At 47.1% G+C, this 12,861-nt stretch overlaps 1 protein-coding gene across 1 annotated transcript in view; it reads right to left on the bottom strand.

The window, feature by feature from the left end:
- LOC135804595 (uncharacterized) overlaps positions 1 to 12,587 on the bottom strand; it is a 34,584-nt gene extending 21,997 nt beyond the window's left edge. The window contains exons 1-3 of the mRNA XM_065318497.1: positions 12,250 to 12,587; positions 1,355 to 1,417; positions 1,002 to 1,096 (exon numbers count right to left, since the gene is read on the bottom strand). Of these exons, the coding sequence (XP_065174569.1) occupies positions 1,002 to 1,096; positions 1,355 to 1,417; positions 12,250 to 12,463 (372 nt within the window). The 5' untranslated portion in view covers positions 12,464 to 12,587. The remainder of the gene's footprint in view (positions 1 to 1,001; positions 1,097 to 1,354; positions 1,418 to 12,249) is intronic.
- Positions 12,588 to 12,861: the final 274 nt, after the last annotated feature.

Raw genomic sequence — 12,861 nt, 5'->3', positions numbered from 1 at the left:
CCAGCAAAAAACGAGGCTTCAATTCGCTTGTTCTTTCACACCTGTGTTACAGTGTCTTACAGTGTCTTAGAGTGTCTTAGAGTGTCTTACAGTGTCTTACAGTCTTACAGTGTCTTAGAGTGTGAATTCCTTTTCCAAGTAACAAAATATAACAGTGTAAAGTGCTGCTAATCCTTTTCCCTTTTCAAAATGATCGTGTTTTCGCTCAGCTGCTCAAACTTTGTAGGAAAGGCAGCATACGGATTGCGGGTTGGCTGGGAAAAAACAACAACCAACAAACGCGCATGTCTCGACAAGCAAAACGAGATGCCAGAGATAACTGCTCCCTCCACGACTAGTGGCAATTTCTCATCCAATACGTGTGCCGGCTGTACTGACTCATCCAAACACATCAAAAAAAGAGAAGAAGCTACAATGTAGGGACATGAAGATGTTCCATGTCCTCCACCGCCCGCCCGTACGTATCGTGTTGACATGGCATCCACCAACGCTCCTTCAGATCAGTCTGGTCTCAACACTGCCACTAGTCTCACATTGTCACTAGTCTCACATTGTCACTAGTCTCACATTGTCACTGGTCTCACATTGTCACTGGTCTCACATTGTCACTGGTCTCACATTGTCACTGATCTCAACACTGTTAACCAAGCGGCGGCGGCCGGTGAAGTAAAGCAGCAGGCCAGATCAAGAACACTACACAACACACTCCTCCTGCATCTCCTGCATCGTAAGATTCGTAACACATCATGTAGCTAACTTTACTGTGGCGCCAGTATTCCTACAGTATTCCTACAGTATTCCTACAGCATAACAGGTGAAGCAGAGAAAAGTGTGCCTTGTACTAAGAGATCCTCCGGATGGCACATTCCAGGTAGCGAAATTGTGAAGCTCTCCCCGGACTGCGGTGGTAGCCTTTCGATATTAGAAGAAGACCAAAGGAGAAAGGAGGTAATTTAGAACATTCATACCATAAGAAAGGAGGTAATTTAGAACATTCATACCTCAAAGACACCCAGAAATAGTCCACGGTTATCCATCACACGCAGCTCCTTCACTTCTGCAACAGCATCCAATGCAAGTGTGAGGACACCAGGACCTAACAGGTAAACACAAACCACAACCAACACAGCAGGCAATTGACATCAGCGAGGTTAGAGGAAAGAATGGACAGCAAAGAAGGAACATAGCTAAAACCACAGAGAAACAAATGGACGAGAACTCTACATCAACGTCAGTGCATGACACAAGCAGATGGCGGAACCCATGACAAAACAAGATGACATCGGAGAGCACAGAGATACTTCAAGTTGTTGAGTTAACGGAGTGAGCTCAAGGAGTGTCTGTAAGTGCGTACCTGGAGAAGCATGAATGCAGAACTTGTCTTTGACAAAGGGCTTGACTACATTCGCCACATAACCTGCACATGGAATACACAGACACACAGACACATACACACACACAAAGGCACACAAAGGCACACAAAGGCACACACACACACACACACACACACACACACACACACACACACACACAGACAGACACACACACACACAAACACAAATACAGACACACACAGACACACACACACACACAGACACACATCATGTTTAATACCCCATGTTATGACATGGCGTGGGGAGCACCACCACTGCTACAGGATGTGCCAAGCACATCGAATGATTTATGAGGACATAAAAAACCCCAAAAAAGTCACTGTGAATAGACCGATTGGCGATTGCCATATGTAATGCTGACGTCACCCTGAGTACGCATCATCGGTTTGGGAAGGGTGTTCCTTTTCGAAAAAAGTGCTTGGAGCTATTTTCATTTCTTTGATTTCAATGTTGGCGAACGTTTGATCCCATGCAGGAGTGCCTTTAGCAGCCTTTAGTGTTTGTCTTTGGCTGATGTTGGCTACCTTTAGCCATGCCTCATCACTGTACCGTTCCGGGATGCTCCGACAACAGTGGAACGGTGCCCCAAATTGGTTATTTCCAATTCCCTGGGGACCAGTCTCTTCGTTCGTAATGGCTGGCTGCCATTCGCCATGATGAAGGTGGCGACTACCAGGTCAATTCGTCGGCAAGGGTCTGTGGTGCACACTTCAAGCCTGAGGAAACTTCTACCAGTCCCAAGAAGGTGCGCAAAAAGAAACCTAACCGTCAAAACAAAATCCTTGTGCCAGGAGCGGTGCCATTGATTTTCGATTGTTTTCCTATCCACTTGCAGAAGAAGGGGAAGAAGCGAAAGGAGCCAGCAGTTCGTGTCGCTCTACCTCCTGCCAAGAAGACGAAGACAAAGGAGACAGGCAGTACCGTGGAGCCAGTGGTTGTGGAGGATTCCGCCAGTGAACACGTTGGGGTTGGCTGCACCGATATCTGTTCCAGTGGTGACAAGCATACATGTTGCGAGTGTGTTGTGGAGCTAAAAGAAGAAATCGTCAAGCTGAAGGCAGCTCAGAATCCACCGACAAGCACGTTTTCTCTCCTGAAATTTACAGACCGTGGTGGCAAGATTAAGTACTACACTGGGTTCACGTCGTACACTATGTTCACTGCAGTGTTTACTTACCTTTCCGCTTGTGCAGCAGCCATGCCACAGTGGCGTGGTGGTTCGGTGTCCTCGCAGGCAAGCACTGAGTTTGGGCTCAAGTGTGGCAAGCCATCCAAACTATCTCTCCAGGACCAGTTTTTCATGGTGATGATGCGGCTAAGGCTCGGGCTGCCAACAGAGCATCTTGCGGCTTCGGCGTCAGCCAGTCTGTTGTATCGCGCACGTTTACAACATGGATCAACTTGATGTATTTCAAGTTCAAATATTTACCAATGTGGCCAAGCAGACGCAAGGTTGGTGAGACAATGCCACCATCGTTCCAAAAGTGGTATCCGTCTACAAGGGTCATCATTGATGGCACGGAGTTTTTCATCGAAAAACCGTCATCACTAGCTCGGCAGAGTGCATCATGGTCGTCATACAAGAACCACAATACATTTAAAGGGGAAGTTAAGGCAAAAATTAAAATTTCACCAGTTGTAGTCTTCGGGGTGCTGAGTCGAATGGTCTTGGTCCGAGGAAGCTGAGACGCTCCCTTCCTACTTGAATCCCAATCGAACTCGCGCACTTCCACCGAAACTGGGTGACTGCGCCCTACGAGATGGGGATTTGTATGCAAAATGTCACTAAAAGCGCCATTGCGTTCTTATAAAAGCACGGATGACCGCGATTGGCCCATATGTTGTAGTCTTTTGGACGCTGAGTCGACTGGTTTTGGTCCGAAAAGGCTGCGATGCAGCGTTCCTCCTTTATTCCCAATCGAACATGGTCGAACAAGTGGTCACGTGCTCCTGCGTACACCAGTCACCTGGTCACCGTGCCTGCAGGGTACAACTTACTAGCCTGTTTGACCTTTTTTGGGTGCAGTCCTGTCACTCGAGTTGAACTCGAGTTGAACCTTGGTGTGAAAGTTGTCGCCTGCTGGCGTGGTGACCAGGTGATTTGGGCACCCAGGAGCACGTGACCGCTTCTTCAACCATGTTCGATTGGGAATAAAGGACAAACGCTGCATCGCAGCCTTTTCGGACCAAAACCAGTCGACTCAGCGTCCAAAAGACTACAACATATGGGCCAATCACGGTCATCCGTGCTTTTATAAGAACGCAATGGCGCTTTTAGTGACATTTTGCATACAAATCCCCATCTAGTAGGGCGCAGTCGCCCAGTTTCGGTGGAAGTGCGCGAGTTCGATTGGGATTCAAGTAGGAAGGGAGCGTCTCAGCTTTCTCGGACCAAGACCATTCGACTCAGCATCCCGAAGACTACAACTGGTGAAATTTTAATTTTTGCCTTAACCCTTTGTGTACGGACTGTACAACTTTCGATCCCCTGGGATCGAAACTTTTCAAAATTTCAATCGATCGTAACTCAGTCGTTCCTGGGTTATATCCGAAAACTAAAATATGTAGGTCAAAGAGAAAACTCCCAGCTGTCCATTGAAACAATTGCTGAAGCGCTTCGATGTGTAGTTCCAGAGTTACGAAGCTCGAAAGTCGAATCGCGGCAAATGTCGCTCAATAGCCGCTCGCGCAAATTTGAATGAGGGATTTCCCCATCATTCTGGGCATGCAGTGACGTAGAAACATTATCAAAATGGAAAACGGACTCATGGCAGTTTGTGAATTTTTTTGAAGTAAAAGTTAGTTGTTACGAGCAAGGAGAGCGAAATGGCTGATGCAAGACGACTTCTGTCGGAATATTGGCGTTGCAGCTAAGACGCTGGGCTGTAGCGCTGGCGTTTTGACCTTCATGGTGGCAAGCGTGGGCGCAATGTGTTCCTCTTGCGACGAGCTTTCCAGGAAGCCCAAGATTGAAAAAATCGTCAAAAGGAGACTAAAGTTATGACCCAGATAATTATAGAATTTGAGGTGAGTCGAGATCAAATTCAGTCTGTGTACAATTTTTTCAGTACATAAAGGGTTAACTTCCCCTTTAAGTCACTGGTTGGCATCAGTCCGGATCCTTCACGTTTGTGTCTGACCTGTATGAAGGTTCTATCTCTGATCGGGGGCTCACCGCTGCGTCTGGTTTGCTGGGTTTGTTAGAGCCAGGAGACAGTATCATGGCTGACAAAGGTTTCGATATAGGACTTGTGTGTGGGCGCTGGTGTGAAGGTCAACATTCCACCCAAACGGCGGGGCGACACTCAAATGCTGCCGCATGACGTGTTCAAGACGAAGAAGATTGCTGCCGTACGGATTCATGTGGAGAGGGCAATAAAGCGTCAGAAGGAGTACCAGCTGTTGCGGCATACCTCGCCAAACTCTCTCTCCGGTCTTGCTCACCAGCTTGTTTTTGTTGCTGCAGCTCTTTGCAACTTTCAGCCCGCACTAGTAGCATGACTTAGAGTATGGTCGTTTTCAGCATTCGGTGTACCGTATTTTCCCGAATATAAGTCGACCTTCTGTGGGCCAGAAATTCGCCAAAAGCTGGGGGTCGACTTAAAAAAGGAACTCGACTTACATACGGGAATCTGGCACAATAAATGAAGTGACTGGAGAATTCGATGTGGCAGTTGGCAGCACAGTGGCAGTTAACATTGAATGAACATTGGATGACACTGGTTTTGTCCAGATTTTGTCTTACTGGCATGATAATGATCTCTCCTCGCAGAGAATTCATCATTGTGTATGTGTGGGTGTCATGAAGCTATAAAAACTTTTTTTCATGAAATTGACTCCTGGATTTGGGGTGGTCGACTTATATTCGGGAAAATACGGTTGGGAAAATACGATATAATATATATTTTTTTAGTTGAGGTGGGTGAGTCCCCCTGGCGAGCCTCGTTTTTTTGTTACAAGTTTGCGGTGGGTGAGTCCCCTTGGAGAGCCTCGTTTCTTACAGTATTTTGTAATTTAGGTGAATGAGTCCTGGGCTCTGTGGAGAGCCTCGTTTTTGTGTTTGGGGATGAATGTTCCCACTGATGGATATAATTATTGCCTCGGTGATTCGCCTCCCGATCTGCTTTTGTTTTCTGTCTCAGAAAGAAGAAACAAGTACGAATACTCTTGTCTCCCGTTAACTGCCATGTGCATATGAGTTAACACAGACCATTTACTATTATGGAAGGTTGTGCGTGAGATTGGGCATATTACACATGCCACTTGTTTGAGTATGTTTCAGATGTACATTTCTGCAGAAATTAGACATAAGCCTTGATTGACTAACCATGAAAATACCGATTGACAGCATAGTGCAAGGCTGAGGGCCCACTGCGCCCTCCGCCTTGTACTGTGCTGTCAATCGGTATTTCTGCAGAAGCGCACCCGTGACGTGCTTGGGAACCAGCATGACACAATGAAGCAATTAAAGGCAGTGATGCCTATGCCAACACTCCAACACTCTGCATCGTTCATTTCAGTTATGGCAACGAGCTGTCTTGCCTCTCATCTGCAACAATACTGCACCGCAGAATAACATAGCGAAAGCTTCACACCAGGTAGTTTAGTGGATCATGTGAGCATACATACACTATTCAAAGTGTAAGACGTTACATGTACTTGGACAGCACAAAGTAAATCATATAGTGAACTGGAAACAACTGCAAGAGCCACAAATGTACACAGAAACCGAGTAAGGTGATTTCAACTACTGTAAAGTCTTGTATAAAAGCCGCGGCTTCTATGACTTTCTTGGTGAAAATTTTCAGGCTTCTATATGAGACAGGCTTCTATACAAGACAGGTATTTCTATGTATGTCACCACGAAAACCAGGCTTATGTGTGATTTGATGGGCCCAAAATTGCGGCTTCTATTCGAGGGCGGCTTCTATTCAAGTGCGGCTTTTATACAAGACTTTACGGTAGTCACTCATCACGGCCATACTCAGCGTACAATGCTGGAAGAAAGTGACTGAAGTAGAAATCATGTAACTTGGGCAGGATTGAATCAACAAATGCATCATCCAAAGGGACAGTAACAATGGCCATCTCCTTCTCTGTCTACACCAGTAGGACTCCGCCAGTGCATCCGCACACGTACATGCCAATTTGTATTTGGTAGAAGTATGCATGGTTCCTCTTCAGTGAGCGCTGGCCGGTTCCACTACTTTGAAGGCACATTGAGGGCTTCTGAGCAATTGCGTCATCAATCGCCAAGTCATGGACCGAGTATGGACACTTGACCTCCACCAAATATCTGGCACCACCAGTGGAGTTGAATATACTGTCGGGACTTGCAGCCAACCAGGACTTGCTCGGGCGAATCACAAGACCACTGCTATCCACGGTCCCTCGGTCACCAACCCAGGTTCGAAACTCGTCAAGGGCATCCACCTCGTGCTCATGTTCATGCCTTGTTGCCACATTTCCGTGAAATGTGGGGTAGAGCTTCTGGCGAACCACAGACGAAAAGTCGGCACCACGGTGACTTGCAATCTGCTTAGGGGCCGTCCATAAATATCGAACTTTTTTCACAAAACGAAATAATTTCGTTATGGGGTGGGAGGGGATTGACCAATTTCGTTTCAGAAAACATTGATTCACGTACATGGCTGTTGTATATGCATGTATGTCAACATTTTTTTACGTTCTGAGGGGGAGGGAGGGAGGGGTTGGGTCTAAACTAAAATAATTCGTTTGGTGAAAAAAGTTCGATATTTACGGACGGCCCCTTAACGGTAGACGCAGTTACACGCAGTCGGCGTTGAGTGAGCCACTCAGGACTTGAGCTCTGGTGTCGAGTTGCCTCCTCGATCTTGGCTCGTTGGCTTTCAGACACACACACTTCATGCTTGTAAAAGTCGTCTCGTGATGCATGACGGCCCACTTGCATATCCAGTGTGACTGGGACGGTAGATGCTGCTGAAGAGCTCTCAGCAACCTGCCCTTCGTCATCATCCTCACTGACGCAGTCACAATTCTCACACATAGAAGTGGGTTCATCCCTCCTCATTAGGTTGAGCCAGCAACTGGAGCCATATAGCTTGACAAACCCGTCAGCGTCGCTTGACAGCATGGCTTGGTGCTCTTCCTCCAGTGCTGCCAGGAGGGCATCATTCTCAGCAGGGTTTGGTGCGCGGAGGTGTGGTGGTCTTGGATCGACAAAGCGCTGAACCTTGAGTCGCTTCTCCTTCCCTTACTCATCCTTTGTCAAGGACACAGCCGTCACCGGCATTGGGGGCACATTCCGCTTGCGGGGTTGGTTCCAAGCCTGGAGTTTGCTGGTCCACGGTTTTGCTGCTTCCTCCCGAAAGCCCTTTCGGACAAAGTCCTCCAGGGCATAGAGGGTTGCTGCAACATGGTTACAGCACCCTGCTAATCCAGCAACACAAACGCACGTGGCAGACCGAACAACAGCTTCAGCTAGGCTGTCAGTGAGGCGCAGGTTGACCGTATATTGTCTAGATGTTCCCATGGATGGCAAGACCGTGGCACTGACATAGCAGAGACCATCGGAATCAGGCAGTGGATGGAACCTCAGCTTCTGCACATGACCATCACAGAAAAACTTGTATCCCTACTCCACACAGCGAAATATCTGGGTTTTCTCATCCTCATCATCATTTACATCATCGCATCGTCACCATCCTTCCCCTCAGCACTCGGAGCAGCAGGAATGTTCCCAAAGAGAGCCTCTTTCACAGAGCGCCCCACGAAATGGCGATAGATGGTGGGGTAGGTGACAGTAGGAACCATGGCCAAATTTGTCGTCCAACCATCAGCTGGAGGTCGAGGTATGGCACGACTAGTCGTACATGTTGCAGGTGCAGACGCAGAATCCTCCAGCTTCCTGGCGACATTGGCTCCATTGTCAGGGTCTACCAAGTCATCACTCAGGCCTGCAGCAACATAGTTCTTCACTCTGCGTAAAGTCAGCAGACGAAAGAAATGTCAGAAAAATTGTCCAACAAGCTACAGCTTTTGTCAGAAAATGAAAAGGACTTACCGCTGAATAAGCTCCGGCTTCTTCCCGTCCTGCGGGCATTCCTACAAGCGAGCCAGCGCTTCAACTCCGGAACTTTCAGGTCCTCGGGTGCTCGACCAGCAAGACTTGCCCCGGGAATGTCACTTTCGCTCAATCAGACAATCAGACACCTGACATTTTCACTCTCTCTCTCTCTCTCTCTCTCTCTCTCTCTCTCTCTCTCTCTCTCTCTCTCTCTCTCTCTCTCTCTCTCTCTCTCTCTCTCTCTCTCTCTCTCTCTCTCTCTCTCTCAAAACAACATGAGTTCGAAGTGTTTATTTTTATTTTTAACCCTTTACCTTCTGACCAAAATTCCCAGGCATTTCCAAATGCGATATTTCTCACCTCATTCTGAGAATATCTTTGGTTGTAATCAACCAATTTTCACAATCTTGGGCATTCTGGAAAGCTCTCCACGAGCTGCGTACAATGAGCTCAAACTGGACACTACTGAGATCACATATCCAGCGCCAGGGTGCTTCAAATGCTCCCCATCGCTGGGTATCCGAGAAAATTCTCTCCTCGTCAGCCATTTCTCACTCCTTCATCGTAAATATTTCAAATTTGTTTTCCTGAGTTTCTTTTTATGCTGCCCACGCGCTCAAAGCATGCCCAGGTGACTCAGCATGTCAGGAGAGGGAAAATCCCCGGCTCAAGGCCAGTCACTCAGAAAATAAATCGACTTTTACCGTGGGTGAAATGTCGAGCGCGATATCTTTGGCATGCGGCATCGCAGCTCTTCGCCGATTGTTGCAATGAAAAGCTGGGCTCTTCGGCTTCTTCCTACATATTTGGTTGTTGAGATTCCGTCAAGAATTTATCGAGTTACGAATGTTTTAGTGCATGCATGTCTATCGACCAAATTCGGTCGATTCATGTACACACAGAAGGTAAAGGGTTAAGTGAACACCCTTCCCGCCCCTGCGCGTACACATGACATCATATGGCAAGCGGTCTATACACTTGTATGCAGCATAGCTGCAGTAGCCAGTGCAGGCTTAATTTTATATTTCAAGGAAACCCTTCGAAAATGGTACCAATCGATTCAGCATGGCATTTTCATTTCTCCTGCAAAGCTTCAGCTGATTTGGAGTCATGACAAGGACGCTATGGCGATTTGAGGATCGAAAAACTTGATTTTTGAACGAAGTTGATCCGCGGATCCCGTGCTTCGCACATGCACGCATGCATACCGCACAGGGGCTTCTTGAACGCAGATACATGTAGTTCCTCGTCTTCTTCGAAATGTCTTCCAAATAATTGACGTGGTGCTGGTTTTGTTCTCTTCGTCGAGGCAGAATGCAGCTGCATGTGATGCTACTGTGTGTTGCTGCATGTTGTCTTTTCGCGTCTCGACATTGTGGCGCCCAGACTCAGCTCGACTGGAGAAGATTCAGGAGACTATGCTTTGGTCCATATGGGTAATCGATGAAATTTGGTAATTATCGTCGGGCGCTAAAAAGCGCTGGGGAGCATGGGGCTAAAACTTCGTAGCAGTCATCCCTACCATGACAGGCATCGACTGGTATATGTTCCATTCTGTTCCCTTCCACGACGGGTCGTCTGCGAAGCTTTCTTCTTCGCCGATTCTCGGACAGATCAAACGTCTTCGCACTGTATCTCCCGTCTCCCTCAACGGATCAAAATACGGTTTTCGCCAGGACGAACACAAAACCCCAGACTTCGCGGCGGCAACATCTTCGAGTAGGGAAAAACCAACAGCTAACCAGGAATCACCAACAAACACGTGTAATACAGTCAGACCTCGCTTAACCGCACACATCCGTTTTCCAAAAAAATATCCGGATAGGCGAGGGAACCGGATAATCGAACAAACATACTGTATGTATGCATGGCATATGCTGGAAATCGGTAACCAACGATTTTCTTCCGGATGGCAAGGGGTCCGGATAGAAGAGGACCGGATAAGCGAGGTCCGACCGTACACAATGTGATTTGCGATAGCTGTCATTGTGCCGACGCGCTATGCATGGGAATGGAACACGGACGAGTCGTTTAATTCACGACAGCCTGCACTGGCTAGCTGCAGAGTACAGTGGAGATTGGATCTAACGACCTTGGATGTAACGACAAATTGAGTTTAGCGACAAGATTCTGTTGCCCAAGTTGTTTAGCAAGTGCTTCCTGTACATTATAGATCGGGTACTTCCTCCGCCCAGGCGAAATTTTCGCCTATCCCCTTCAGCCCAATGACAGGTGTCTGACAGCAATTTTTGCATCTTGTGCACTTCACCATCACACAAACCTGCTGGTTCAGGCGTACCAGTTCCAAACAAGTCGGCGAAGTCGGCAAAGAGTAAAGAAACACCTAGAGAAGAGCGCGTTGAACGCGAGTGAACTGGTAAAAAAGACACGAAGTCAGTCACTGGACAAGGTGGGTGCTGCTAGAGTACCACTGGAGTACAGAGCAGAGGTGTCATGTTGCGAAAAGCCAGTGTGTTTGATTGCATCCGGCACAAGATGTGTGTACGGTAAAAATGCACGTCAGCTTCAAGCCTTGAAGCTGAGAAAGCCACTCAGCGACGCTCGCCCACATACTGCAAAAACGAACCAGAATCGGTACTGGGCAAAACAGGGGGAAAAGAAAGGCTTCGATGACAGGGTTGTCACTCACCCAGCTCATTCGCCTGATGTCAACGTGAACGATCCAGCAAAGCGACGCTGAGCTCGTCCGCTTCGGCTGGTAAGAAACACGACCGATCGTACTCATGAAGGAGGTGAAGCGCTTGGAAAAGTGTCAATACGAAGTATTTGCGCTTCTGGAAAGTGCGAAGTTCTAGCTCGTACTACCCGACAAGTACTGCATCAGCTGATGACAAAGGATGACTTCTAGATTTTTTCGACTTAGAGAGTTTCTCTTGATGTTCAACGACTCCTCAACTCATTCTGAGTCGTTAGGAGCCGTTCTGAGAACCTGGAATGTATCAGTAAAAAGTGTAAAGATAAGCGAAAATTTTGCTTGGGCGGAGGAAGTATAACGACCTCGAAAATAACGACAGATCGAATTTACTGACATTTTTTGGTGCCCGAAGACCTGGAAAAAAGTGAAAATGCATCGAATATAGCGACTTTCCTCTTGTATCAGGCAGACAGGCATGTCTGGAACATGGCTGTGCTACGTGCCCGGACCTCTGGGTCACTCAATGCGTGCTCTACATTGCACATTGTAGCTGCAGTGCAGTGGTACGCGATGACTTTGCTTTGAACAATGCATGCAAAACACATGCACATACACATCTGAAATCCATATCATATGGCATATGCATTATATTATGCACATGCATATCTGCAATACATTTCTGACATTTTACTGTACATATTGCATACTAAATGTGAAGATTGGGTTTACTGACAGATCGAATATAGCGACATTTTGCTTTCTCCCGAATGAGTGTTGTTATATCCAATCTCCACAGTAGTATGCAGTCCGCTCTTTTACTGCATGCATTCAAGTTACAACACACTTCTCTCATAAACTTTTAATATTTCTCAACCTACTCGATCTGCGGGCAGAACTGTTTCGTCCTTTGTGGACTCATCAGCGCAGCACAGAGAAAATGAGGCCAACCCTGATAGCAATGAAAAACACATTTCCAAAGCCAGATTTAAACCAGGCCCGAACGTACCTTTTCAGAGTGCTTAAACTGCCAAGTCATTCTCAACCTATGAATATATTATTTTAATACCACATTAATTTTTATTAACCATAGGGAAATACCATCAGATGTTGTGAAATTGCCATAGTCCACAGCACAGTCTACTAGTACTCACTGGCAACTGGAGGATCAACAATGTAGAAGCGGCCTTTCTTTGCTTTCAGCTCAGGCGCAAGCATACGCATTCGGAACTCCTCGTCTATTTCGAAACCAGGCACAGGAGGAGGCCCACAGAGCTTTGCAGGCTTAGCAGACACGCGAGACGCGTGTCTCAAAACGTGGCTGAACGCACACGACCTGCGCAGCAGGCTACTTGAAAGATGGAACATCGTCCTCAAGCTATTGCCACCGATGACATACTGCAGTAACTAAAGACTAAAGTACGGCGTCAAAAGGAAAGCCTTCCTTTCTTCCTCGTCCTGATAATGATAGCACTTGTTCATGTTGCACAACAAAATATTTTTGTTTTTTGAATGAACAGGATATCGATCGGAGCACGCGTGCACGTGCATGACTGCACGTGTCATGCCACGCATTTATTTTGTGCCATCGGTTCCATGGTGATTAATCAGGAAGTTGTCATAGTAATGGCTGCAACCGATGCTTATGCCAAGCGTATGCCAAAACAAAAGCAAAAAAGCAAGACTGCAAGCAAGAGGAGTCTTTATGCTTTGTTGTAGCTCTCCCCATTTCACAGAACACAGAACAGCAGAAAAGGCAAATCAAA

Source organism: Sycon ciliatum, chromosome 1, assembly GCF_964019385.1.
Source record: "Sycon ciliatum chromosome 1, ocSycCili1.1, whole genome shotgun sequence".
Classification (NCBI taxonomy): Eukaryota; Metazoa; Porifera; class Calcarea; order Leucosolenida; family Sycettidae; genus Sycon; species Sycon ciliatum.
This window is presented reverse-complemented; position numbering and strand designations above follow the sequence as displayed.